The sequence below is a fragment of the Rhamphochromis longiceps genome, linkage group LG6 (assembly GCF_057381845.1).
Source record: "Rhamphochromis longiceps isolate RC_006_pf linkage group LG6, R_longiceps_female_GT1.1, whole genome shotgun sequence".
Lineage (NCBI taxonomy): Eukaryota > Metazoa > Chordata > Actinopteri > Cichliformes > Cichlidae > Rhamphochromis > Rhamphochromis longiceps.
In genome coordinates, this window is record NC_140562.1 from 11913178 (window position 1) to 11941045 (window position 27868).

A 27868-nucleotide genomic window follows, 5' to 3' on the forward strand; every position below is an offset into this window, starting at 1 on the left:
GATGAACCAGAATTGGTTTGTAAAAATGGTGCAACTTCCGTGATGTGGAACTGGTTTGGTGTTTGTCCGTCAGATACACAACAAAGCACATTTTTTTTGCAGAACATGCAAGCGGCCGTTGTTATTGTCGTATTTGTCGGACTAAGATGCTCTTAAATCTGGGAGTAATCTGGGTCCTAAACTCCGTATGCTTCAGGTCAAACAACACTGCAGCATCACTTAGAGTTAAAAACTGTCTAAATTCTTTCATCTTTAATAAAACGATCAGCATTGCTGCTTTACCAGGTGTAACTATAAAGTTTAACTTCCAGGCATCCATGAAAACAAAAGTTATTACATTTAACGGAGTTAGAAGTTAGCAGGAAGCTAGCGGAAGTTAGCTCGCTAGTTTCGCTAGTTACCTAAGCATGATATTGCATGTTCTGACTGAGAGATTTCTGAAAAAAATCAAACGTACAGCTCTGCAACCACTTGCAACATAAATGAAGACAGGAAACTAAACAGCAGTGACGTTTGTAGGGTTACTGAAGTTGGGCTAGCTGGTATATAATGATGTGCTACGTGATCGCTAGCGACACAGCTATGTTAGCATAACATAAACAGTGAAGCTGGAGGACGAACACTAACACTTTTCCACTTATAAAAGTTAACGTGAAGGTTCTTCATGGTTAGAGACAAATGCAATCGCATGGCAGGATGCTGTAAACGGACCAAACTTCAGTCAGGAGAACAACTGAGATAATCCATCCACAATATGAGGTTAGTCATTAATAGACTGCAACAACATGGGAATAGAGCAGCTGCCAGAGAATTCAACATTAATGAATCAATGGTACAGAAGTGGAGGAAGCAAGAAGAATGAGTTTAATAAAGTTTGATTTATCTGACTGCTTTGTTTCGCTTAATGTGCCTTATAATCCCGTGCACCTTATGGTCCGAAAAATGCGTACTGCACACTGCAGTTTAATGTTGCAAAGTACCTCTTTTTAACTTCAGTGGATATTATACATGGTTATGCTCAGGATATGTCAGCCCATTTCTACTGGAAATGCCTTTTGGTTAAACTTTCAGCAAGGAATTTGCATTTGCACTGTTACATTTTTATAAAGCTTTAATGTACATAAAAACCAGCTTCTTGTTTAAGTGAAAATAAATGGAAGGTTGTCTTTTTGCGCTAGTAATGTTGTGGAGTTGTATTTTGTCTCACATCAATTATATCGTCGGTTATATCGTTATCGCAAATTTTCAAATATATATCGTGATAAATATTTTTGGCCATATCGCCCTGCTCTAGACCAGAGAACGACATACTGGTTAGCATTTACAATTGACCTGGTATTTATGATGACTCAATAGAAGCAGCATAGTAACTACTCTCTGTCTAACACACTCTGTGTATTTGTAGGTCTTTGTATTGCTTCCACTGACTCGGTCCCTGCGTACTGCAGGCTCAAAAGAAGCTATTAACAAGCCAAAAAACATGATCCATATATCCAGCATAACACTGGATATTTTTGACCAGGTTTCGTCCATGATTCTAGTTGAAACAGGTATTTTTAACCCAAATGTCTGAAGCTAAGACAGTAGCTCTGGTAGGTATTAACCACGTATGCCCTTCCACTGAACTTTGTAAGTGTGTTTTAAGCTAAACTTTGTTTCAGTTTAGCTTCGGTTTACTGTAGAGTCTCTGGTTTACCAGCAGAGGTTCATAAAATTCTGTTAGCATGCTCCTAAGCAAATATCAGATCATCAGTAGATATTTGCCACCTCATATTGTCTTGGATAATAACCCAATAAATCTGTACCTAATATAGTGTTACCAAGATATACTTATACCATGCATTTACACATCGTAGCACAGGAATGATAAAGCTGTCTATCAGAACGATTGATTTGTCAGTGGACAGCAAATATTGTGTCATTTCTGCTGAATTCCCTGTTATGCTGTGTGCTCCTCGCATAACTTAAAATTTTCAGTTTATTTAACTAAGAAAATGCATGCTAGATATCTAAAAGTACAAAAGAGGCAGCTTTATCTCACTCAAAAATATTACTTCCCTCATCCCCAACTGGTCAGAGGATGGCTGCCCCTCCCTGAGTCTGGAGGTTTCTTCCTATTAAAAGGAATATGTCTCTGTGAAGGTTCTCAGTCATCCAGGTCATCGTAGTCAAAGGAGCTTGCAAAGAAAAGCATCTGGACTTCTTTCAGTTACTTGAAGACGTTTCACCTCTCATCCGAGAAGCTTCTTCAGTTCTAAGGTCAAATGGTGGAGAGTCCCAGATATAAACCTAGTGGGAGTATCCCCCCACAGAGGGACAAAAGGACCCCCTGATGATCCTCTAATCGCCTGAGCCAAGGTGTGAAACTGGGTGTGGGTCCCAGTCAGCCAGAGTTTCGGGTGAGCTCACTGTGAAACCTGGCCCCACCTTATCATGCGAATTCCTGAGATCAGATGGCCTCTGTGGGGGGAAACTCCCAATAGGTTTATATCTGGGACTCTCCACCATTTGACCTTAGAACTGAAGAAGCTTCTCGGATGAGAGGTGAAACGTCTTCAAGTAACTGAAAGAAGTCCAGATGCTTTTCTTTGCAAGCTCCTTTGACTATTAAAAGGAAGTTTTTCCTTCCCAATGTTCGCAAGTCCTTCCTCAAAGGGGGTCGTTTGATTGTTGGGGCTCTCTCTGTATTATTGTAGGGTCTTTATCTTACAATATACAGCATCCTGAAGCTAGTTCTATTGTGATTTGCCATTATATAAATAAAACTGATATGAAGTATCTCACTGACTCTCTCTGGACATCTCACTACAGAGACATTAGTTTTTAGGGGTATTTCCATGCTCATGTTCCTCTTAGGGATGTAAATGTGCAGTGTATTGTCTGCACAAATGAGCATGTGTTCCCAGATATACCCCTGTGTTGTTCATCCTTTTCACAGTCCTTACTGGAGGTATGAGAAGAACAAGTAAATATGAGAAAAATGTGACAGACAGCCAACCATCCACAAGTCCCAACCTCTGTGCACGACTGAGCCAACATCCGCTGACAGCAGATATCACAGCCTCGCTCATTATCAGTTTGGACATCAGCTGTGTGTTCCTGTATACCGAGGTGATTATGTTCGTCACCAGAGAGTGTCAGACAGACAGCAGTCATTTCACAGCTGAAGAGATGTTGGACTCCTGACAGCAGAGGCACCAGCTAAAGCAGCTGTTTCATACCTCTTGCTCTTGTTTCTGGAAACCTGGCAGTGTGAATTACAACCGTCACACACTGTTTACATCAGCTCTCTGACAAAAAAGGGGTGGAAAAAGAGTACCTGTGCGAATGTTTTACCAAAATTGGATGACATTATTGAGATTTACTCAGGGAGATCAGGGCATCCCATGATTACATCCCCTCTCCATTTCATCTCAGAATTGGTTACTATGGTGATGACCTACCACAAAGCCTCTCATCAGATCATTATTTTCTTTCCGGGCTTGTAAGTGCGAACCGTCGTCCAGCCCACTCTGTGCAGCCAAACTGGCCCAATCAAATGCTTGGCCTCAGATCTGGTCTCCCCAGGCATTTCCTTACCGCTAACAGAATCCCAGTTATTGTCTGAGCTCTGTGTTTGCACAGTGGTATTAGCTGTACTCTTAATCATAGACATGGTTAGGAACAAACAACACCTGTTTAGCTTTAAGCTTCTAATTCTGATTTGCTATTTCCTACCAGGGAAAATGAACTGTCATAATTTATGACTAATTAAGAAGCGCTGACTATTAAAAATCTCTTAATTTTGCTGTGAAAAATACAAGTGAGCAGATAATGAATAAAAGCCAGCTGGTATTAGGTCATTTTTTACCTTTGGGCCACTTTATTTTATCATTCTTTTCTATACAAGCGTTCCGAGACAGTATTAGTATTAGGAGATAACATTTAAATCACAAAAATATCATGACAATATAAAAAGTGAACAAAAAGGATCTAATTCATTTCAACTAATTAAGTATAATGGCAGTTCAGCTCAAGGTGTCCTGGATCTAGGAACCCAGTGTTTGTGTTTCCTGGTTTTTGCATTTCGTCTCATTTAGTGTTTTTTATTTGTGTTTTTCATCTTTAGTGTTTTGTGGTTTCTGGTCTTTAGGTTTTGTTACTGTGCCTTGTGTTCCACGTGTCACGTCCAGTCAGTTATGCTCTCATGTCTGTTCTTCCCCAGTTCCGGTGTCAAGTCCGCATCTTAATCTGTGTGTCATGTTTCCTGTTTTATTTTGGTAGTTGCTCTTCTTGTGTATAGTGTGCTCAGTTTTGCTTCCTCCCTCGTAGTACACACACCTATGGTGTCAATTTCAAACTCCTTGGTCACCGTGTTCTTGAGTTATTGCATTCAGAAAATTTTCAGAAAACTTGAACTCTGACCTTGACCTTAAAGTCAAGATCACTGAGTTTCAAACTCAGATTTTTAGTAACTGCACCTATGGTATCAATTTGAATCTTCTACGTTGCCTTGTCCACTAGTTATTGCATTGACAAGAATTTCAGAAAACATGACCTCTAACCTTGAGGTTGATGTCAGTGAAAATCAAAGTCATTCATTATTTTTAGTAACTTCAGCTATGATATCAATTTGAAGCTCCTACATCGCATCACATTAATTGCCAACTTAGATCTTCACGCCTCCCACCCATCAGCTGAGGGAGTAAAAGTACAGGCAATCCTGGCAGTCTGTCACTCATCAGGAGTTTTTGGTACAGCACTTTCTTTGCAATCATTTTCACCTCGCAACCTCCAGGAATTACTACCAACCAATCATGGAATACACATTTTTCCCTAGTAACCGGTGGTTATATCATGTCCAAGGGACAACACTTGCATGACATAAGTGAAAAACCTCAATAGCAACTTAAATAAGGAATGGTTCAGAGTTCCTGGATTAAGCCTATTAAATAAATCAAAAGATAGATTTTAACTCCAATCTTTAAAGTAGACGGTGTCTGACTCCTGAAGCCAAACTGGGAGCAAGTTCCACTGGAAAGGAAGAAATCAACAACTGCTTACAAACTTAGGCACAATTAACTGATTTTAAATACACAGTACTACTTTACAGCTGATTTTAACAATATTCCAATGCATTTAAGATTAATTTTAGGCAATTCAGCCTCCAATTAAAATTCAACTTTAAAACAACACATATTAGGAATCTTGAGCCAAACACACAAAATGTTGTTACTGAGGTTCTCACAACTAGAAAAAGTATGAAACTTAAAGAATATTCCTTACTAGTATTAGTAGTATCAATTTTCTAAAATAACAACAACTACCAAAAACAAAAGGCATTAAAATATACTGACAACAGCCTAGGTTACCATGTGTTGTAAGACTGCTGTTTGACCTTCACATCAGATGGACAGAACGAACTGCCCCGGTGCCCATCTCCCTCACATGTAAATGCACTCTGTACCACTCGAAAATCATTTTTCATTTTAGTTTAGTTTGTAGCAACTGAAAATAAAATAAATTCATAATTATAATAAAGGTCAATCAAATGGACCAATATGGCAAGGCCATGATGATCCACTTGGTAAAATAAATCCGCTTGGCATCTTTCTTGGCCTTAAGACAACAATTCTGATGGCTAAAGATCCAAACGGGACACACAAAAAAAAAAAAAAAAAAAAAATCATTTTTCAACATGTGATGTAGTCCAGTGACTTAAACAGAGGGTCCTGAATGTTTGGAACAAATGCTATGGCCCCACAGCCAGATGTTCTCAGATGTGGCATTAAAATGGAGAGGATGCTTGCTCCATGCATTTGCGTGTCTTAAACCTAACTCTGGTCTCTTTTTAAATCTACCCAAATTAAAGTGTAAAAGAAAAATCAAATCAAGTCTGCACGTGAGTCTCAAGAAATTACACTAAAAAGACACATGATTAAAATAATTTAACTATTAAACATTTTTGCATGAGAACTGTGAAATTGCTGAATTAAAGAACTTGGCATCAAGACAAGCTTTTTTAAATCACCAAACTTTTCATTTTGGGTAGAAGCTGAAGGTTGCTGACATATGAGTGACAGCTGGTGTTTCTGCTGCTCTGCACAAACACATGCATTACACAGTCCAATGCCCAGAAATACAAAAAAGCAAGTAGTACTCCATGAGCAGAGAATGAGCCTAAATCTACTACAAAGCATTTGCACTTCACACAGCAAAATCTCCAGTGTTAAATTAACACTGGAGAGTGTCTATATGGGTCCACACCTCTGAGTGTTAAATACAACACTGTTGAGTGTTAAATTAACACTTTTGACAGTGTTATATGTTTAAAAGTAACCTAGTCAGTTTTGAAGATTAACAATGGCTAACACTGAGCAGTGCTGATTTTCTAACACTGGAAAATAACTCAAAATGTTAGAAATATTCCAGTGTTAGAAAATCAGCACTGCTCAGTGTTAGTCTTTGTTAATCTTCAAAACTGACTAGGTTACTTTTAAACATATAACACTGTCAAAAGTGTTAATTTAACACTCAGAGGTGTGGACCCATATAGACACTCTCCAGTGTTAATTTAACACTGGAGATTTTGCTGTGCACTAAAGCAACATGACAGAAGAGTAATTGAATTTCTGATACCGCCAACCAAAATAAACACCCCACAACCATTGGGACACGGAACAGTACTCTTGAAAAGTATATACGAAAAATACAATAAACTGTGTGTAACATATGTGTTAAACACTTGTGAATTTCACCCAAAATACTTTCTTTTTTGGAATAAATATGTCATTTTTTTGCATCTCACTCTCCTATCTGTGTGTTCGGTCTGTGTGCGTTCATGTGCGTGTGTGCGCTGCGTGGTGACGTAGGCGCGTGCATGTGTGCCCCGGTCACAGCTCCTTTCAGCATGGCCGGAGGTAAGTCACTGCCACGTTGCTCTCAGTTAATCAAAGTTTGTTCGGATCCCAAGCTTCAGTGTGAATACGACCGTACCGCCGCGTTTTTGTTTATCGTTAAGAGACTCATTTGGGATAAGTTTTGTGGAGGACGAGTTCATTAATACACAATTATAATGAGTTATAGCCGAGGACTCGGCTAATATGCTAGCATGCTAAGCTAGTCCGTATCGCTAGCGGCTTGAGAGTTTACTCGCGTCAGTCTCTCCTTTTGTGTAACAGCATGCACCTTTTCTTTCTTCGTCAGGAGAGGGTTACGGGCAGTCGCGTGACACGCACGGATCGAACATGTATCTCTGTGTTGCAGGTATGGAGATGTTTTTATGTTTTGGAGATGCAGTCTTTCATTTATTGTTCTTATAAGTTGTTTTGATGTTTTTTAGTGACATATTGTTTATTTTGTGCTTTTTGTTTTTTGAGAGTTTAAGTCAATGTTTTGAAATAATTTGTTGTATTTGGTTCGTTACATTAATGTACATTAAGGACACAGCTCCTTTCAGCATGGCCGGAGGAGAGGGTTACGGGCAGTCGCGTGACACGCACGGATCGAACATGTATCTCTGTGTTGCAGATGTGCAGTAAAGAGCCAAAGATTCGACACTGTCTCCTGCCTCTTGCTTCAACACCAAAACACAACGCAGAACAGCAGGCGTAACAATTACACGGGTTACATGTGCAATACTATTAAACTACCGTAAATGTCGGGCTATAAGCCGCTACTTTTTGCACAAGCTTTGAACCCTGCGGCTTTTAGTCAGGTGCGGCTTTTCTATGGATTGTCCATGATTTTTGTCATATCGTAAGACGATTTGTTTTGTGTGTTCCGCTGTTGTACGGCACTACGTTGCCTGGCGGAAGGATCGGGGTTCAAGAGTGGTATGTTAGTCACATGTCCGTCCGCCAGGCAACGTAGTGCCGTACGAAGTAGCGCGAAAAACAAACTTCAAAGTAGCGCTACGCATTCAGCGGGAGGCGTGGATGATGAGCGGCGATAAACTTGCAAGTTATGCCCAAAAAGCAAGTTATGCCCAACTCCACCGGTGGATTCTGACAGCGTGGAAAAGTGTGAAAACATCCACGATCACCAACGGATTTTGAAGGGCTGGACTGCTGCATGATGGAGAGGAGGACACCGCCACGGCCCTTCTGAGGGTGTTCGACTCTGACACTGACAATGAGGATTTCTTTGGTTTTGAAAGTGACAACGAAGGAGAGAAGAAGAGTGGATGACGAAGCCATCCTGAGCCTGTTTGTATCCGACACTGGAGAAGAGGACTTTGGTGGTTTTAGTGCGCAGGAAGAAGAGAAAGATGGTGGTGAATGACTGACTTTTCTTCTTGTTAAAGCTGTGTCACTGCACCTGAGCCTAAAAGGTAGTCCGAATCTATTTTTCTGGTGTGCTGTAGGCTACTGTTATGTACTACATGTGCAAATATGTACCCATAACTTGTTTTTCAAAATATTAATAAAAGTGATGTCTCTTTCCTGACAATTCCCTTTGTGCATATTCTCTTACATATGATAAGTCAACATTGAAACACCTGCGGCTTTTGGTCAGGTGCGGCTAATGTATGTACAAAACAGGATTTTCCCCTGATTTTAGCTTGTGCGGCTAATATTTAGGTGCGCTTTGTAGTCCGGGAAATACGGTATACAGGTAAGATATGGCGTTATTTTTGTGCCACTATTCTGAGCGCACGTAAAATAAGTTGCAGGTGCAAGTGCTGCATTTTGAGGAGAAATTTATTTTGAGCAAAGAAAAGCTAAATCTCAGTGAACAAAATTCATTGCTGCGTGCAAAAAATGTATTTCAGTGTTTGCTATTATCCACACACACACAACAGCAGCCCCTCTCGCTCAGTTTTTGCATTTGCGCTCGCTCGCAATGTGTTGCTTGCGCTCTCAACATTTCTGCCGGTGCGCGTTCAACTCTTTCTGTACACCGTTATATTTGTGCCACAAAACCAGTTTGAAATATTACTCTGTCTGGGTCACAAAATAAACTTTAAAGATATTTTCATGCGAGAATGTGTGCTATGCATAAGTGCTCTAACGTTTTCGGAGATGCCTGTTACCTGGTGGTGTAGTTGGTGATTTCTTTGTCAGTTCAGCCTTATATATCATGTTTAACCCGAGTGACCACCCGGTCAGCTGGTGGGTAACAGGCATCTCTGAAAACTTTAGAGCACTTATGCAAATATGAGATGTCTTGATGAATCGAGCAGATATTTGAAGTTTACACAGCACCATTCTCGCATGAAAATATCTTAAAAGTTTATTTTGTGACCCAGACAGAGTAATATTTCAAACTCCGCCACTCTGTGTTCCTCCGCCACTGCCTCGTTTGAGTTTTGGACGAAATGGATTCTGGGATATTGCATTTTGTCATTTCGAGCCGATTGGAGACCAAAACAGCCAATCAGATTTTTTTTGCATCCAAGTCTGTGATTGGTTTTGTGGCACAAATATAACGGTGTACAGAAAGAGTTGAGCGCGCACAGGCAGAAATGTTGAGAGCGCAAGCAACACATTGCGAGCAAGTGCAAATGCAAAAACTGAGCGACAGGGGCTGCTAGTGTGTGTGTGTGTGTGTGTGTGTGTGTGTGTGTGTGTGTGTGTGTGTGTGGATAATAGCAAACACTGAAATACATTTTTTGCATGCAGCAATGAATTTTGTTCACTGAGATTTAGCTTTTCTTTGCTCAAAATAAATTTCTCCTCAAAATGCAACACTTGCACCTGCAACTTATTTTACGTGCGCTCAGAATAGTGGCACAAAAATAACGCCGTAGTAAGAGAGGTTAACTAAGAAACAGCAAAAGGATAAAGGCACAGTCCACCTAAAGCTTAGACCTTTTCTGAAATTCAGATACAGTACTCTGTACAGCTAGGAAGTGTGTGCATGTATCAGTTCTTAGTTTTTTTATTTGTTTTCTTCTTGCACCCTTTCTAATATTCTAATATTTGTTTGAATTTTTAAAAAGTAGAGGGATGAGTATATGAATAAGGGTGCGAAGAGCAGGGGGTGATTTGTCACAACATACGCAGTCATTTTGTTTATATATTTGCAAGCAATGTATTTATAAGCTTGCTCTCCCATTCACGATTTCAGATTCATAACTTTATTGCAATTATACTGCTTCATCTCCTTTGAAATTTCTGCTGGTTAAAGGCCAAAAATTGGACTCGGTCACTCTGAAGTTCAGTTACAGTCAGTCTTTTGCTATTCACCACCTTGAATATAGTGGCTGTGATGAATATGTATGTATGTGGCTAGAGACCGGCCACATATCTATTACTCCAAAGATGGGGAAGAAGAGAAGTCGTAAGTGTTTATGTGCACTGGAGGCAAATTTGAATTCGTGCCTGCACCTTCACTCGCAAGATATGAAAGATCACAACTGTAATTTCTCACCTGAGAAAGGTCCCCTTCACCCAAGAAGTGAAAACATTAACAAAAGTGACAACGTGATATCGCTGCAATTACTTGTCAGTAGAACAAGAACAAGTCTGAACAACAGCTAACAGCAGCTAACATTATGCTGTCCCTCTGATAAACAGTTTGATTACATTCTCACATCACATGAGAATTTATTCACTAAATGTCATGCCAGCAATGCTAGCAATACTTCAAAGACAGTTTAACACCATCTAATTGCAGCGAACAGAGGCTAACACCTGCTAACAGAGGCCAACAGGAGCTAACAAGTGGTAACAGCAGCACTTACTGACAGAAAAGTTCAAGATATCCTCAACAGCTCACCTCAGTATCACTTTCCTTTCACAAAGTGTTACAGCCTCCTCCAGAATAAATATATGTTGACACTCGGAATATTGACAGCTGAGGTAAACAGCTGACTTACAGCCTAGCATCACTACAGATTAATGGTGGACAGAGTTATTTGTGAGTAATGTGAGAAAATTACTGTGAGAATTAGGAATGGTAAGAACAGACTTCAGTTGACTGCAATCTACTGACATCTAGTGGTAAGATTTTAGACACTGTATCTTTAACTATATTGTACTTTAACGCTTGATTTTGAAGTGCAACTTATATGCCAAGAATTGCCGTCTTGCCCATGGCACATGTCCTAAACATTTCCTTCAGCATTTTCTAGTATGACTCAGATTTCAGTGCTCCATGACAACTGGTGTTATTTCCTCAAACAGAATACATCTTATTCAAACCAATAAGTTCAAATATGGTCTTGTTGTTTGGGATTGACTGGTACATGTCGCATTCTTGTGTGATCTCTGTTGGTCGATCGTTTCTGTGGAGGGTGAACATGATTTTGAATTTCTTCCATTTATAGACGATCTCTGTGAATTGTGGTTGTGTGTTGGAATCTAAAGTCTTTAGAGATACTTCTATAACCTTTCCTTGTCTGGTGAGTTTGAATATTACAGCATTGTGAAACCTAAAAGAGTTACGTTCAGTCACCCCTTCTCCATCTATTTCATTTTGCCAAACATGTTTAAGCTACAGTACCTGGAATTTCTCGATCCTACGTCTCTGCAGTTTATTGCAGAAACGCTGATACAATCTTGATGACTTGGCAGAAAATGGGTGAGAGAGAAGCAGTGAAGAAGAGTGTCAGCCTTTTAATTAAGTGGCAGATTTGATTATGAGGTAATGATATTTGCTTTGTGCAAATTTTAGTTTGCCATCAGCCTCATTATATTAGCACTTGAGAGACGGGGCCAGAGGGAGGCTTAATCTCACACTATGGAAATATGAGTGAATTGAATAGATGATGTAATTAATCTTCTAGAGTCACGCAGAGGGAGGGCAGGTAATGAGAGGAGAGGTGACAGACCTATTTACACATACAGAAACTGACACACGTATAAATTGCGGGTACAGTGTGTATTTTGATTCATGTGCTATTCAAGAAGTTACATCATTGACACAATTACCGTAATAAAGAAACACACACAGAGGTGACAGTGTGTAGTCGTCAGACTCACACACGCCCTGTCAGAGGGATTAATGTTCAAGAAGACAGAATGTGCATCACATGGTCTCACACTCTTTTCCACACTCAGACGGAGTAGGCGGTGACTCACAGTGTGAAGTTCTCCTCGGGGTAGCAGCGGTTTCTCAGCAGCCCTGCCCACAGCTGCACTCCTATGATGCCGAAGATGAAGAAGACGAAAAAGCAGAGGAGAAGGACGTTACCCAGCATGGGCAGTGTGTCGAGCAGCAGGTTCACCAGGATACGCATGCCTGGAGAGAGACAGACAAATACTTATGTGATGACACATCCCGCACAGCTCTATGGCTGACTTTACTTTATGATCTAAACGGAGCAATGGCGTTCCCATCCACTTGCTACGAAGCTTTATAAGAAGATTGTGTACAGGTAAAGAACAGCACACAAGAGGAAAGAGGAGGAATCATTTACTCATTTTATTTGCAGCATGAAGAGAAAAAATACCTATAAGTAATTACACACCAGCAGGAGAGCACCGAATCACAGCTGACTTATGCATATACAGTAATAAACCGACCTTAATTAGTGAACTGTTGTGAGCTGAACAGCAGTAATATTAGCACTACAAAGCATTACGAGCTTGGAAAGCATCTATGCAGTTCTGTTATTGATTTACTAGTAATGACTTTACTCTTGCCCCAAATCCCTATTTGACTTAAATAAAACAGTAAAAAAAACACAAAAAACACAAAACAACCTTTTTGTTCACAGTCAAGAGATTATTTGTCTTCTCAAACCTTGTAAGAGTCTTTCAAAGGATTTCTTTGGACATTGGCTGCTCATTTTTAGTCCAGCCCTTGTGTCTGAGCACTTTTAGTGCAGCTCAGGGCATGAACCCAGGTTGTTTCTGTTCAGGATAGAAAACTTAGCAAAAAAGTATATACAAATTGTATCCTTAACCACCTTTGTTTTTGGCAGCTTGTTGTAAAACCACATTATTTGTTTCTTTTCAGCTGACCTGTAAAAAAATGCCAAAGATAACACACGTTGGCATAAAATAGTATTTTGTACTATCAACCAAGTAACCAACAAGGCAAACTTGCCACATGTGAGCATTGTACTGTGTCTTTAAAAAATTAAGGACACTGGACAAGTACTGTTATCTTTCTGTTACAATTAACCTCTTTTCCATTCAGTCCAACCTGCCTGCACTCCCTCCTTCACCTCTCTTGCACACTCTGTTTATTGCTTGGCTGATCCCAGGTATTTAAACTCATGCACACCTTCACCACCTCTGCTCCTTGCAGCTTTATTGTTACACCTGTCTCCCTCTCATTCACACTCATTTATTCTGTCTTGTTTCTACTGACTTTCATTCATCTTCTCTCCAGAGCATACCTCCACCTCTCCAGGCTCTCTTCCACCGGCCCCCTACTCCCACAACAAAATGTCATCTGCAAACATCATACCCACGCAGACTCCTGCCTGACTTGATATGCCAACCGGTCCATCACCAATGCAAACAAAAAGGGGCTCAGAGCCGATCCCTGATGTAATCCCACCCCTACCGTGACCTCATCTGTCACCTCATACCTCAGCTCTGTCTTGTTGTTCTTGTAAATGTCCCACCAGCCTCACATACTTCTCTGCCACTCATGTCTTCCTCGTGCAGTACCACAGCTCCAAAAACACAGTGCAGCTCCTTCTGATGGTCTCTATAGTTCTCTATTAACACTCTCAAAGTAAACATCTGTAGTGCTACGAAGCCATACTGCTGCTCACTGATCATCATCTGTCTTCTTCACCTGGTGTCAACAAACTTCAACAACTCTTTCCCTCTCAGCTTCGGTGTATGGCTCATCAGCTTTATCCCTCTGGTATCAGTATACCTCTTCTCCGTTCCTCAGGCATCCTCTCACTCTCCCAGCTTGTGTTAAACACTCTTGTCAATAAGTCGACTCCCCTCTCTCCTGGATATCTCCATGCCTCCACAGGTATGTGACTTAGGGAAATTATAAGATATCTTGCATAAGAGAGTTCATGCGATCATACCTAATATTGATATTCATGCTCGTTAGAATTACACACACCCTTACTTTAACCCAAATTTCACTAAATTACTGATCACAAAATCAAGGCGTTTGCACCGTACTGTATGACTGAAGCATTTTAGGAAGCACAGCAACAGTGTGGGAAAGAAAAGGTTGGTAAGAACTAATCAAACAGTTTTTGTATTTCACTATAATGTTTCCTTCTAACAGAGGTTAAGCAATCTCCAACTTTCTAGAAAAAGATCTAATGATGCCAGCTTAAAGTGTCATTCAGTTACCAAAACCTTGTTAACTTTGTTATATTTTGAAAACTAAGCTCTTTATAAGAGGCAGCACTGCTGACTGTGATAATTCTGTGTTCTGCTTTAAAATTGGATGAGCAACATACCCTTATGCTCCACTGGAAAATGGAAGACGTGCACAAACACACAAAAATCTTTGGATCTGTATAATTAGTGCACACAGACTCCAAATCCTCGTCTCACCTATCGCTTTCCCTGTCTTAAAACATTCTCTGCCATCCCTCCCACTCTTTAGTTGGTGCAGAAATTTACACAACCATTTCTATATAACTCGTCGTATTATCATAATTAGCTAATCAATCACTAATCTCACTAATTCTAATCCCACAGCCAATTACTTTGGGGCTAAACACTTGGGGAAACTAAACCATGGGTTAAATTCTATCTGTAAAATGGATTGAAGATTGATACAACATTTAACTGATTAGTCAGGGGGAAGGCCATCCATAGATCCTCTTCCAGGGATCTCATTATATAATGTAATAAAAAGGATGTCTTACTTGATGAATGCATACACTGGAGGTGTGCAGCTGTACACAAGCAGAAGACTTGGAAACTTGACCCGTGTGTTTACAGTAAAAGTGATATTTCCATATAAAATAAAGCTGTGTTTTGAATCTGATGTATATTTTCTGTCTGACCATGAAAGAATCTTCCCTATTAGTGATGGATACAAAGTTCAATTTTTTTTTATCTTCTTGTATAAAATCTTCTTCAGAGCTGCAGGAAGTGGTAAGTCACACATGGAAAATATTATTCATTTCTAATGAGAATTGAAATCCCCCTTCTGTGATTTTAGTTTTGGTGGGAATATATATATATATTAGGGGTGCAACGATATTCGTATCGATATTGAACCGTTCGATACAGTGCTTTCGGTTCGGTACGCATATGTATCGAACAATACAACATTTGTAATTTATTTTATCAACTTTTCTTCTGACGATGCTGTCTGTGTTGAGCGCTCAGTGAATCTGCGTTCGACTACTCCGCCTAGGCTGCACTGTCGAGCGCAGATCCACTGAGCGCTCAACACAGACAGCATAGTCAGAAGGAAGAGCGCAGGGCAAGCTAGCAAGACAGAAGTTAAGCTCTCCTTGCAACATTCAGATCTGGCGTTTGGAATTATTTTGGTTTTCATGTGACGTATGACCCTGAAGGTAAGCGAGTCATGAACTAAAGTAAAACAGTATGTTGGATGTGCCACGCAATGCTCAATTACATGGGTGGGAACTAGTGTGTTAGCGCAGTTAGCTCGTTAACGTGTTGGCCGTCTAGCCCCATGCACGGGGCGATCGGCGGTAGCTCGTTAATGGAGATTTGCCGTGTTGTGGCGTTAAGGTCATTTCAACGAGATTAACCTGAAAGCACTAGTGGGAACACAACGAATATGACTGCACATTTACACCGACATCATCCTAGTGCAAAGACAAAAACAACAAGCATGCTACTAACTTTAGCCGAGTCATTTAGACAGCTGTTAGCACATGATTCTCCTTATGCTGCTGAGAATATAGCCCAGAAGAAGCGGATAGTATAGCATTATATTTTGGAAAGAGACATTTCTCTGTAATAAACTCTCTTTTCCAAAGATGAGTGATTCCTCAATCAGATACAGGGCTTGCAATATCGCTAGCCCGACGTCCTGGGGCTAGCGATTTTTTCAGTCGGGCTACCAAAATCTATCTCTGCCCTGCCCGTCGGGCTATTGTAGGGAGGAAAAATATATGTCAATGCTTTTGCATTCTTTCAGAAATGTAGCTGGGTAATTATGTCATTGGCATTGGTGAGCCACTGTCAATATGTGACATATTGAAATCACGTTTGAATTTGCGCTTGTTTTTTTGCTTTCACTTTGCAATCGTGCTAACTGTGTATAGAGAGCCACAGCACTGATCTGTGAGTGATGATAATTTGTGCACCAATTCCTCTGACATCGTCTTATTAATCGTTAGCTTACTATGCAAACATGACAAGTGAAATCTCCCGCAGCAAGCTTAAACATGTGAGAGGTTGATCGCGCAGAGAATCGCTGAGCTTATGTGAGTGTGTGTGTAAAAGCAGCACGATATATATTTTAGTTCTGCTGAGCCAAATAAGACAGGTCAGGGTGAAGAAGTGACAGCCAAAGAAAAGCTTACCACAAAACGGAGAAGTTATGACAAATCAGACTATAAGGCAAAAAGAAAGTGCAGCTTTATGGTTTCATGGACAAAAGAATTTCTGTGGCTGCAATATGACGAGCTAAATAACCAGGGCTGCACATAAGTGGTCCGCAGGTGCGAATTCGCTGTCAAAATAAAAAACACGCACAAGGGTTAGGGTTAAATTTAAAAACTGTACTTTTGAGTTAAAATATATATTTATAATTTTAATAAATGACAAATTAAAAAGGCATGAACATTTTTTTTGTATCGAAAAAAAATATCGAACCGTGACACCAAAGTATCGAACCGAACCGTGAATTTTGTGTATCGTCGCACCCCTAATTAATATATATATATATATATATATATATATATATATATATATATATATATATATATATATACACACACACACACACATACATACAGCTGGATACATATATATTAGGGGTGCAACGATATTCGTATCGATATTGAACCGTTCGATACAGTTCGGTACGCATATGTATCGAACAATACAACATTTGTAATTTATTTTATCAATTTTCCTTCTGACTATGCTGTCTGTGTTGAGCGCTCAGTGAATCTGCGTTCGACTACTCCGCCTAGGCTGCACTGTCGAGCGCAGATCCACTGAGCGCTCAACACAGACAGCATAGTCAGAAGGAAGAGCGCAGGGCAAGCTAGCGAGACAGAAGTTAAGCTCTACTTGCAACAGGCAAATTGAACCTCATTCAGATCTGGCGTTTGGAATTATTTTGGTTTTCATGTGACGTATGACCCTGAAGGTAAGCGAGTCATGGACTAAAGTAAAACAGTATGTTGGATGTGCCATGCAATGCTCAATTACATTGGTGTGAACTAGTGTGTTAGCGCAGTTAGCTCGTTAACGTGTTGGCCGTCTAGCCCCATGCACGGAGCGATCGGCGGTAGCTCGTTAACGGAGATTTGCCGTGTTGTGGCGTTAAGGTCATTTCAACGAGATTAACCTGAAAGCACTAGTGGGAACACAACGAATATGACTGCACATTTACGCCGACATCATCCTAGTGCAAAGACAAGTGGAAGCAGACAAAAAAAAGCAAGCATGCTACTAACTTTAGCCGAGTCATTTAGACAGCTGTTAGCACATGATTCTCCTTATGCTGCTGAGAATATAGCCCAGAAGAAGCGGATAGTATAGCTTTTATTTTGGAAAGAGACATTTCTCTGTAATAAACTCTCTTTTCCAAAGATGAGTGATTCCTCAATCAGATACAGGGCTCGCAATATCGCTAGCCCGACGTCCTGGAGCTAGCGATTTTTTTCAGTCGGGCTACCAAAATCTTTCTCTTCCCTGCCCGTCGGGCTATTGTAGGGAGGAAAAATATATGTCAATGCTTTTGTATTCTTTCAGAAATGTAGCTGGGTAATTATGTCATTGGCATCGGTGAGCCACTGTCAATATGTGAATTTGCGCTTGTTTTTTTGCTTTCACTTTGCAATCGTGCGAACTGTGTATAGAGAGCGACAGCACTGATCTGTGAGTGATGATAATTTGTGCACCAATTCCTCTGACATCGTCTTATTAATCGTTAGCTTACTATGCAAACATGACAAGTGAAATCTCCCGCAGCTTACACATGTGAGAGGTTGATCGCGCAGAGAATCGCTGAGCTTATGTGAGTGAGCGTGTAAAAGCATTTCAGTTCTGCTGAGCCAAATAAGACAGGTCAGGGTGAAGAAGTGACAGCCAAAGAAAAGCTTACCACAAAACGGAGAAGTTATGACAAATCAGACTATAAGGCAAAAAGAAAGTGCAGCTTTATGGTTTCATGGACAAAAGAATTTCTGTGGCTGCGATATGACGAGCTAAATAACCAGGGCTGCACATAAGTGGTCCGCAGGTGCGCATTCGCTGTCAAAATAAAAAACACGCACAAGGGTTAGGGTTAAATTTAAAAACTGTACTTTTGAGTTAAAATATATATTTATAATTTTAATAAATGACAAATTAAAAATGAATTTTGTGTATCGTTGCACCCCTAATAAATATATATATATATATATATATATATATATATATATATATATATATATATATATATATATATATATAGGCTGAGTTTGGTTTTTTGATGTCAATAATTGATGATATGCGGGTACTGAATTCTTCAAAAATTCAAGCATTCTCCTCTCGACCAGACAACAAGGTGTCTGATAAGACGTTTCTTTTTTTAAAATAAAGTGTTTACTTTGGCCTTTGTAATTAATGACTTTAGCTACCCCTGAAAAATGCTATTTAAATGAAGTTACTATAAGTACATTCTAGCTGCAGTCAAACTAAAATCAGAGAACCTGATTTTCTTTGAGCAAATTGAAACAGACGCCCCATTTCAGATTGATTAAGTCTGTTTGAAGTTGCTAGAAGCTTAAAACACTGCAATATCAAATCAGGCACCCTAATGTGAATATATTAACATTTAAAACAGTTAATTAAAAGGAAAAGAGGAGAATGTGTCACATGTACAACGAGACATACAAAATAACAGCAATTCTAAATTAAAATAGTGGACTTGTTCTAGTCACACAAGTTTTGACTACACTGAAGGACCAGTGTTTCCTTCATAGTTTTAATGATTTGAATCAAATAGAATGTAAATGAAAAGGGAACAACATAGAATACCCTGATGGCCGTTACCCTGGCAGCTAATACGATGTCTCCCAGAGGTGTTGAGGGTAATGTAGTAAACAGGCCCAGTCCTTTAAGCTGTGACCAGTGGGAACCCGACATGGATAATTTCCATTAGCGCCATTAAGTGACTCCTCTGTTCAGTTCTCACATCGTCCTCCGAGAGTGTCCGCTTAGTTACTATGTGCCTGAAAGTGTGTGTACACAAGTGCTTAGTGGCTTTGTGTTGGTTGCACTTTTGCGACATGTACTGCCTGCACAACATATGCATTTACTGGTGTGTCTGCACTCATAAAGCCAACAATGTGGAGCGAAGAGCTTTCCAGTAAATAGTCTTTATTCAAAGCACAGAACTGCATCTTTATCATCCAACAAATAAAAAGGAGTCAAATAACTGGCTTTTGGCAGCCGATGCTGGCACTGTTACAACCTGGCCTTCTCACTCGTTGGATAGTGTTGCTGTGCTTGACAAAATAACTTGGTGCTTTAATGTTAATGTTGACAATTGTGTTGCCAATACTTGAGCATTAATAGATCTATTCAATCTACTGAAAATATGCTGTGCTTTCAACATCTAATTGTTTTTATAAAAAAGGGAACTGAAAAACATGATAAAGAGTTGGGGAAAGGCTGAAATTATGCTGGAAGCATTTATGTGTGGTAACAAAAATATTAACTTGCTGATGTTAGTTAAAGTCTATGTGTACAAAGACCACGCACATTTGTGCCAATTAGAAGAAAACGCAAAGTTCCCCTGAGGCTGATAGAAATTCCCCTTTGAAAGTAATATGAGTTCCTCCATATTGGTTGTAGCTATGAAAAGTAGTAGATCTAACATAAGGAGCTGGGAAAGAAAAACATCTGGACTTGGTGTAGGTAACAATCAGCTAAGGTTTCGGGAGAACCCACTGTGAAATCTAGCCCCACCCTATCATGTGATTTACTGAGGTCAGATGGCCCAGGATGTGAGTGGGCGTTAAGGCGTCTGGGAAGGGATCTCAACACTGGATTATAGATGGCAAACAGTTGGTGTCGCAAACCACCACGTCTGTTCAAAGATGGTCGTTCACAGTGGACATAGATGGCTTCTTTCACTCTTCTTTCAAATCATCTGTCTTCTCTGTACAAAAATGTGAACACTGGTGTCCTCGAAGGAGTGACCTTTGTCTTTTAGATGAAGATGGACAGCCGGGTCTTGTCCTGGTCGACGTGGCTCTTCTATGTGCCATGCGTTTATGAAGTGGCTGTTTGGTAGAGGTGTAGAGGTGATTTAGAGGTCTGAGCATTCCTTGTTACACTGTACAGCATACACTATGTTGTTAAGTTTGTGTTTGGGAGTTTTTTCTTTGGGATGAACCAGTTTTTGTCTGAAAGAAGGAAACTTAAAGAAATTCAGACACTTTTCTTTCCAGCTCCTTGGATTACAATGACCCGGGTGACTGAGAACCTCCACAGACACAGATCTATCCTTGCACATATAATCAAAAGTTAATATAAAATGTTTAGCCACAGAAAAACTAGTAATATATATTCTATCTTCTGATTTGCTGGATAGTCTGGATAGCAGCCAACTCCTAAAGTCGCCCGCTGTCCACTGACCACTTCTTGTCTTATCTAATGACAAATAGAGCTCTGAAGTCAAATGTGGATTATTAAACATTAGTTAGTTCTAAGGTCACCATTTTGACCTTAGAACTGAAGAAGCTTCTCGGATGAGAGGTGAAACATCTTCAAGCAACTTAAAGAAGTCCAGACGCTTTTCTTTGCAAGCTCCTTTGACTACGATGACCTGGATGACTGAGAACCTTCACAGACATATAATAAAAATGGAGATTTTTTCCACCTTTATAAACAGTAAAATGCAATCACATTCAAATATTTTCCCCAAAATGAAATTATTATAATTTATAAATGATTATACATTTTGACCCATCCAAACACAGACATAAGACATGTTATTGTGCAGGTTTCAGACTGAGCTATTGGGATATTATTTACCTCCCTGTTTGCTTAATTCTACCTGCCGAAGAAATGCAGACTTTGTAGAAAACATTTTACATTATAATTTTTGAAAATGAGTGGGTTGGTAATGTTGTTTCTTCTCTTTTTCTATGTAATCACCTCCCTTTTCTCATGTTATCTTCCCCTCTCCAGGTGCCTGTCTTCCACGTCCCTTGCCTCCTTTTTATCTCTATTCTTCCAGCGACTCCCTCCATCGCTCGCACTTCCACAGCTGTATCTATCATCATAATAGCCTGCTCATCTGAGTCCCCCCACATCTCTCCTCTCATCATCCCTCTCTTCCTCTCGTCCATCTTCGACTATCCTTTATGGAGCTGGATAATCCCCTCTTCCCTCCTTCATTTATCTCTCTTGCTGCCTTTTTTGTCCTCTCCTCTCACCTGCCTGTCTTTCTTTCCTATCCTTGCTTAACCCAGATGCAGTGTTCTTATTGAAACGGTGGAGAATAAACCACAAGAAGAGCATCAATCCGATGTGAGGGGATTTATTTTTCTGACATCCTCTACATTGTATAAAGTGTCGGGTGACTTTTCTATACCGCCTCTTTTCTTTTTGTGTCCAAACTAGACATTTCACCATGAAAGAACCAATTTGCTTTTTTTTTGTTTTTATTTTATTTTTATTTTGTTTTGGAGTGACAGAGAGGAAGAAGCTCAGTGAACAGAAAAGTCCCCTCTGCTCACAGAAATGTCAGATTACAGCTGCAAACATGGTTTAGACTTCAGTGACTCATCATTGTTTGTGTTCCCTGCCAACAGAGCAAAAAACGCATTCACGGGCAAATTAAGTCCACCCTGCACAAACAGACTGCTAGCCATTAAGGGATGCAATGAAAGTTCAGAACACAAACTTTGGTAAACCAAAACTTCAAGCTTGGAACTTTATGTGTCATTTTAAGACATTTAATTTGTTGGGCGGAAGTGCAAAGTTGACAACTTTTTTGAAACAAGTTCTTCCACATAAAAACTGTATTTTTAGTGTCAGTGACTCATAACATCCACCATGTCTATAAATCTAAAAAACTGAGATAGAACTGACAAAGACTTTGGCTGTGGTTAATATTTTAAAAGGAAAACAAAAAGTAATGTGGATTGATGGATGGAAGAAAAAGTGACATGTATGAAGAAGCTTCATTGCATGACTGTGCACAGCCGGCGCAGACACCAACGTTGATTAAAAAGAAGAATCATTGTGTTCTGACACACGTCTGAGTCATTTCTGGTAGAATACAGTGTTCTCTGAGTTGACGTCTCTGTTGGAAGAACAACAGTGTTGTCAGCAGCTCCCAAAACTCTTAAAAATTGCCTGCTGGGACTGTGCTTTGGGTAAGGTTTGTTTAGGTCAGGAACAACTTGATTGTAGGTCGGGAAAAATGGTTTAGTTTATAATTTACAATTTTGCAAAGGTCAGGGACTTTCATTTTCAGGACTTCAATAATAACAATATAATTATAGTCAGGAAATCATCACACTTCAAATGGATTTTACACAATAGTTCATTTTGTTGTTAGTGAGCTAACACTAGTTATGGACTCACTAATACAGTTTCTCTGAAAACACAGAGAGTATTGCTTGCAAAGGCCAACCAAGTGAGGTAGTTTGCCTTAGAGACCCACTCTCTAAGAGCGCATCCTGAAATTATTTTTCTTTCTAACTTTTCTTTGGTCCCTTTTTAGCAACCTCTATATTAGATTTATGGTTGTTTTGTTTTCTTATTTTTGATTTCCATTTCCTTTTCATTCTATTTGGAATAGCCTTATTCAGTCTTATTCTATAAGAAAAGTCAACATCCATCCATCCATCCATCTATGTCTCGGGACTAAAGTCAACATAAAATTTGGAAAATCTGGAAGATCCCCAAAGCAGGGTCATTAAAATTAAGCCATGACCTCAAACATCTTCTAATTCCAACATGGAGAGAAAGTTGTAACACACATAAATAACAGAGTAGTTGTGATAATGTTGTTCCTGCTGTGAAACGTTTTTAAAAGAGATCACAGAATCTGTTTTTTCTGTCAACGTTGACGCGTTAACTTTGATTAATCCGGCGTCACGATTGACGCAATTCAAATTTTTAACGCAGTGAAAACATCAGGAGTGCAGAATGGACAAACTTTGAACAAGCTACCCGACATGAATTGACAGGGACATTTCACGGATTTTGAGTCATTTTGTGCTTCAGATGGGTTAATTGCATTGGAAATTTTAATCGCGTTAATCGTGACAATGCATTAATCCACGTTAAAGCGTTAACATTGACAGCCTTAGATTTTTCACTGACATTTCTGTCATTTCATGTTTCAGTTTAACAAAGGTGGTTATTGTGCAATCCCAGGGTTTTCCAATGCTTCCAAAGACATGCAAGGACAAGACATACTTCTGCTTTTGGAGAAAGGGAGGTATAAATGATGGAAAAGAATAGACAGTACATGACAGGAGGCAAGAAGAGCGGAAGGAGCAGGAGGAAGGGGAATGACTGAGATCTGAGACGGGATCTCGCTCTACTGACTGAGGAGGAGGAAACTGACTGAACATTGTGATAAAGGAAGAGCTCAGAGCAGAAACATGACAGAGAGATCACAGAGAAAAGAAGATAAAAAGAAAATAATGGGATATTTAAGAACTCCTTTTACCTCAAGTGATATAGTAAGACAGACAAAAGGACAAAGAGAGAGGGAGAAGGATGGAGAAAGACATCAAACAACTATAGTCATAACTAAAAATGAGTGGCAATGACTTATTCATGTTCATGTATATTAGGTGACAAATATAGAAATCAACATACATTCTCTGTAACAAACCAAGATGGTTACACCTGCTTTTACTAAAGAAAAAAAACCCAAATTGCATGGTTTGTGTTGCAGATTTATGAGCAGTGGGAGGTTTAGCAATTACAAAGGAAGCAGAACAACATTAACTTCAAGCACCAGCATATCTGACTTAGAGAGTACTCATAGCTTCTGAAAATGATTGCCTGCTAGGCACAATTTAGACACAGAAGCAACCGGCAGCAAACTGATTACTCTCATCAAGAAGGACTAAGCAGCACTTTTGGAGTCAAAGTGACAAGGTTAGTAACTCAAAATACTTCAGTGATGTCTGGTGATTTCCTGACAGGTTGGGTTGCTGAGGACTTTGACTGGGAGGGGGATTAGCACAGCTGAGTGTGGATGAAATTACTTTTTAGGATTTTAAATAGCCATGCACACTTGGTGTCCTCGGGAATCTAATTCCATACAGGATGAAAGCACTTACAGGCAGATATTATTATGCTGTCCAATAGCTAAACAAAGATGAAACATGACCCCAACCTCCTTTTGGAATCGTCTCTTCTATTTCGTTGCTTTATGCAGTTGTCCAAATCTGTTTCAAAATGCACGAGGCATCTTCTCAAAGGTAGTACATCAAGGCCCGGCTGCGTAGACAACAGGTAAACGATCCAAATGGCACAGTTACATCCAAGACAATGAGGCATTTGGCTGGTTTGTGTTGTATATATGGGGCCACAGTTGCAGTTTTGTTGCTCTCATGTAGCTCATTTGCTCCAGAATGAAGAATGGTGTGGCACGTGTTCAGCGCTGCAGGATTTGGTGTGTACGATGAACGCACCCACCCAGAAGCTGTGTTTTATTTAAACATTCAGGGCAGCTTTTTAGCTGGAAATCTACAGTGAATGATGAACGAACAATGAAGTGGAGGTCGCATGGCAAAACAAACTAATGAGTGATAACCGAAGAAAGAGTGGGTTTCAAATCAAAGTACAGTATGTGATAGCTTCCCTTAAGCTTTTATAAATATCTGTGCCACAAACCTTGGGGACCATGTACACCGACAGTGTTATATAGAGAGTTTTCCCTACCATCACCTTGTTGGTGCTCTTGTTGCCTTTTAGGGCAATTTAACTGATTTGTATGGCAAATGCCGTGACCTGTTGTGAAATACAGCCAATCCAACAAGTCTGTGCTCCAGTTGTGGTGACTCACATCCTAGTATCATTATTAGTCTTACAACCAAATAACAGGTACCTGCTTTAATGTGTTGAATATACACGGGTACAGTTTATGGATGCCTGCTAACCTTAGCGGATAACTTTACTCTCAAATCTAAATATAACCACTATGGCCAGCTGGAGTGGGATCCAACCATACATCTCCTTTTTCATGTCATGTCATGTTTTTTTGAAAGCTATTGACTGGTAAAAAATTAATTGTTGCCCTAATCAATGTAGCTAATAAATAGTAAATAGCTTGTTCTCCCAAACATGTTCCCTGTTAAGGTATTTTTGGCTCAGTGACTCATGTTTAACACTTTCCAGCTACTGGGCAGCCTTCTTCACCAGGCAGCTGTCCATGGTGCTGAATAAGAGCCACAGATGGCAAAACATGAATGGATGTCATCCTACAATTTGTTTGTTTCAAGAGTGAAATGAGTAGTTGAAGAGAAGAGGTGTGAGAGCTTTTTGTGTAAAATAGTGATGGAGATGCAGCCATGGCTGCCTATCATGTGTTCACAGTCTATAGGACTCGACTTACTTGGCACCCTGTTAATTGCTTTGAGTGGCCGCAGCACCCTCACTGTTCTGATGGCCGTGAAGTTGACGTTCTGCAGGTCCAGAGAGTACTCAACCATCCTGGAAAATGGGGAAAAAAAGCATCCAAATTAAACACACACTAAAAATCCACACTACAACATTCCCAAAACAGCTGCAGTTCTACAGCTGCAAGACCAACCGAAAAAAAAAAAACAACCCAAAAAGTCTCTGATCCTCACAGAAAAGCAGTTTCATCTGAAATTCCAGCTAAAGTTGATTTAACCCTCCTGCCATCCTTTAAAAAATTCACACCCATCACCCTAGGGACCATTCTCAGCCACGCCATAAAAGACCATATATCCATATTTTATTCCACTTTAAATTAGCCAACCTTGTAAAACTACTTCTCCCTGAAATATTCATGTAAAGTTTTAATTATATTTTCGTTGTTTTAACCCTTCAAATCCCAGTGTTATTACATGAGCGCCCTGTGTTATAAGCCCCAAAAACCAAAAAACGAAACTAAATATTTCCACAAAAAACCAGTTGAAGTAATATGTGATTGTCAAAGATTGGCACCAACATACATTTTGACCTGCCATTATTTTTTTTGCATTTTTTTTGCAATTTAAAAATTAAAACTTCAAGGCCCTGAGTCTTCATTGACATCCAAGAAAAGAAGAAAAAATAAAATCATATGATGATAATTTGGGGTTGAAAAATAGCGTTTATAATGGAAGTCAATGGGCAGAAAATGGTCCCCAGGGTGATGGGTGTGGGGATTTCTGCTGCTCAGCCATTTTAGGCTGATTTAAGGAATTCACACTGGAATATTAACATTGACAGGTAAAAACTATCCTGTGGCAAGTTTGTTTATATTCCACTGAACACAGTGGAAATGGCAGCCATTTAACACATAGCAGTGGCACAAAAAGGTCCCAAGAAGGCAGGAGGGTTAATGTTCTCCTCCTTTCAGGGCTTTTAATATTAAAAAAGCCTAAACAGAAGATTGTTCACATCCTCGCACAGCTGGACACCTGCTGTGCGGAGCCTAATATGAATTAATGAGCTGGAACATGTGTATCTAATAATGGAAGACATTTAAAGAAAGAACGGGGTCAGTGGAATACTGTAACATTATCTTAACTGTGTTGGAAATTACAAAACAGACATTCATTAGTTTGCAGACGAACATTAATAATAATAATGAATGTAGGAGTCTTTATACATTTTTTTTAAACATGGAGAGGTTGCAGAGTCCTGCTCCAGCAGTAAAAAACAGACTTTTTTGTGTTTTTTTGACTGAGATGGAGAAAGATGTTAAGCCACGGCTGAAAACCTTCAGCATCCCTGGAAACTGGTTACACCTTTTAGCACACATAGCGAATGCATCAAAGTGCATACCGGTTGGTTGGCAGGTGTACACAAGCATGAAGTGCGCGAGATTAAACATGCAACCACCAGAGATGAAAGCGGAGCCTGGCGAGGGAGCAAAGACTGGAGGTGGAGGGAGTAAACAGGCTTGAAGTTAAACTAGGTATGGCATAAAAGAGACAGAGAAAGGTGAAGAAAAGATCGAGAATTTTGCTATTTCACCTGGTCCTAACAAATTCATCACTTGGAAAATATATTTTTGCCTGAGGAATGGAGTGTGTGGGGGTGGGGGGCAGAGGACGGAAAGCAAGAGAAACAGCCAGAGATGGCAGGGGTGAAAAAAACGTGAGAAAGTGACGGATAGGTCAGAAACCAATGTGAGGAAAGCACCAAGGGTTGATTAAGTGCATTATAATGAAGGCAATAAAGCAAGATTGAGAGAGGAAGAAAGAGAGAGCCTGAGGGTTTTATCAAGTGTTTGAGATAATTACAATGCTGGGAACAGAGAGGCAGGGAGAAGAGAGCAATATGCATACACCTGACTGAACAGAAGGAAGCTGCTCTTTGGCTGAGAAAGGGTTGGGGTGGGGGGGTGGACTCTTATCAAGACGCAGGAGAGCGTGGTAAAAGAAACTAAGGCAAGTTTCAGGTATTTGACACAAATATTCTGCTCCTGCTAAGATATTCAAGCTCCGTGATAACATGCTCGTTTCAAGGATAAGCCAGAGAGCCTAGCAGGTGCTTTCTCAAGTGATTAAAGAGCCAGATTACATTTTTCACTTTCGACCTCTCGACCTGCACACCTGGAGGAGAGCCTTTAACGCACGACTGTGCAATAACCGGAAAACTGACGGTAGTGCAGGAATGTAGTGATGCTCCAGAGGGAGTGTCCCAGTTTG

General features: G+C 39.9%; 1 protein-coding gene and 1 long non-coding RNA gene across 2 annotated transcripts in view; one reads left to right on the plus strand and one right to left on the minus strand.

Annotated features, from left to right (window-relative positions):
* Positions 1-27868, minus strand: part of LOC146667543 (voltage-dependent T-type calcium channel subunit alpha-1I-like) — a 169517-nt gene that overhangs the window by 114484 nt on the left and 27165 nt on the right. Inside the window, exons 3-4 of the mRNA XM_085408336.1 lie at positions 25597-25694; positions 12006-12165 (exon numbers count right to left, since the gene is read on the minus strand). Coding sequence (XP_085264462.1) covers positions 12006-12165; positions 25597-25694 — 258 coding nt within the window. The remainder of the gene's footprint in view (positions 1-12005; positions 12166-25596; positions 25695-27868) is intronic.
* Positions 7079-7536, plus strand: LOC146667544 (uncharacterized). Its single transcript, XR_014912078.1, has 2 exons — positions 7079-7245; positions 7450-7536. It is a non-coding gene; the product is annotated as an uncharacterized LOC146667544 (long non-coding RNA).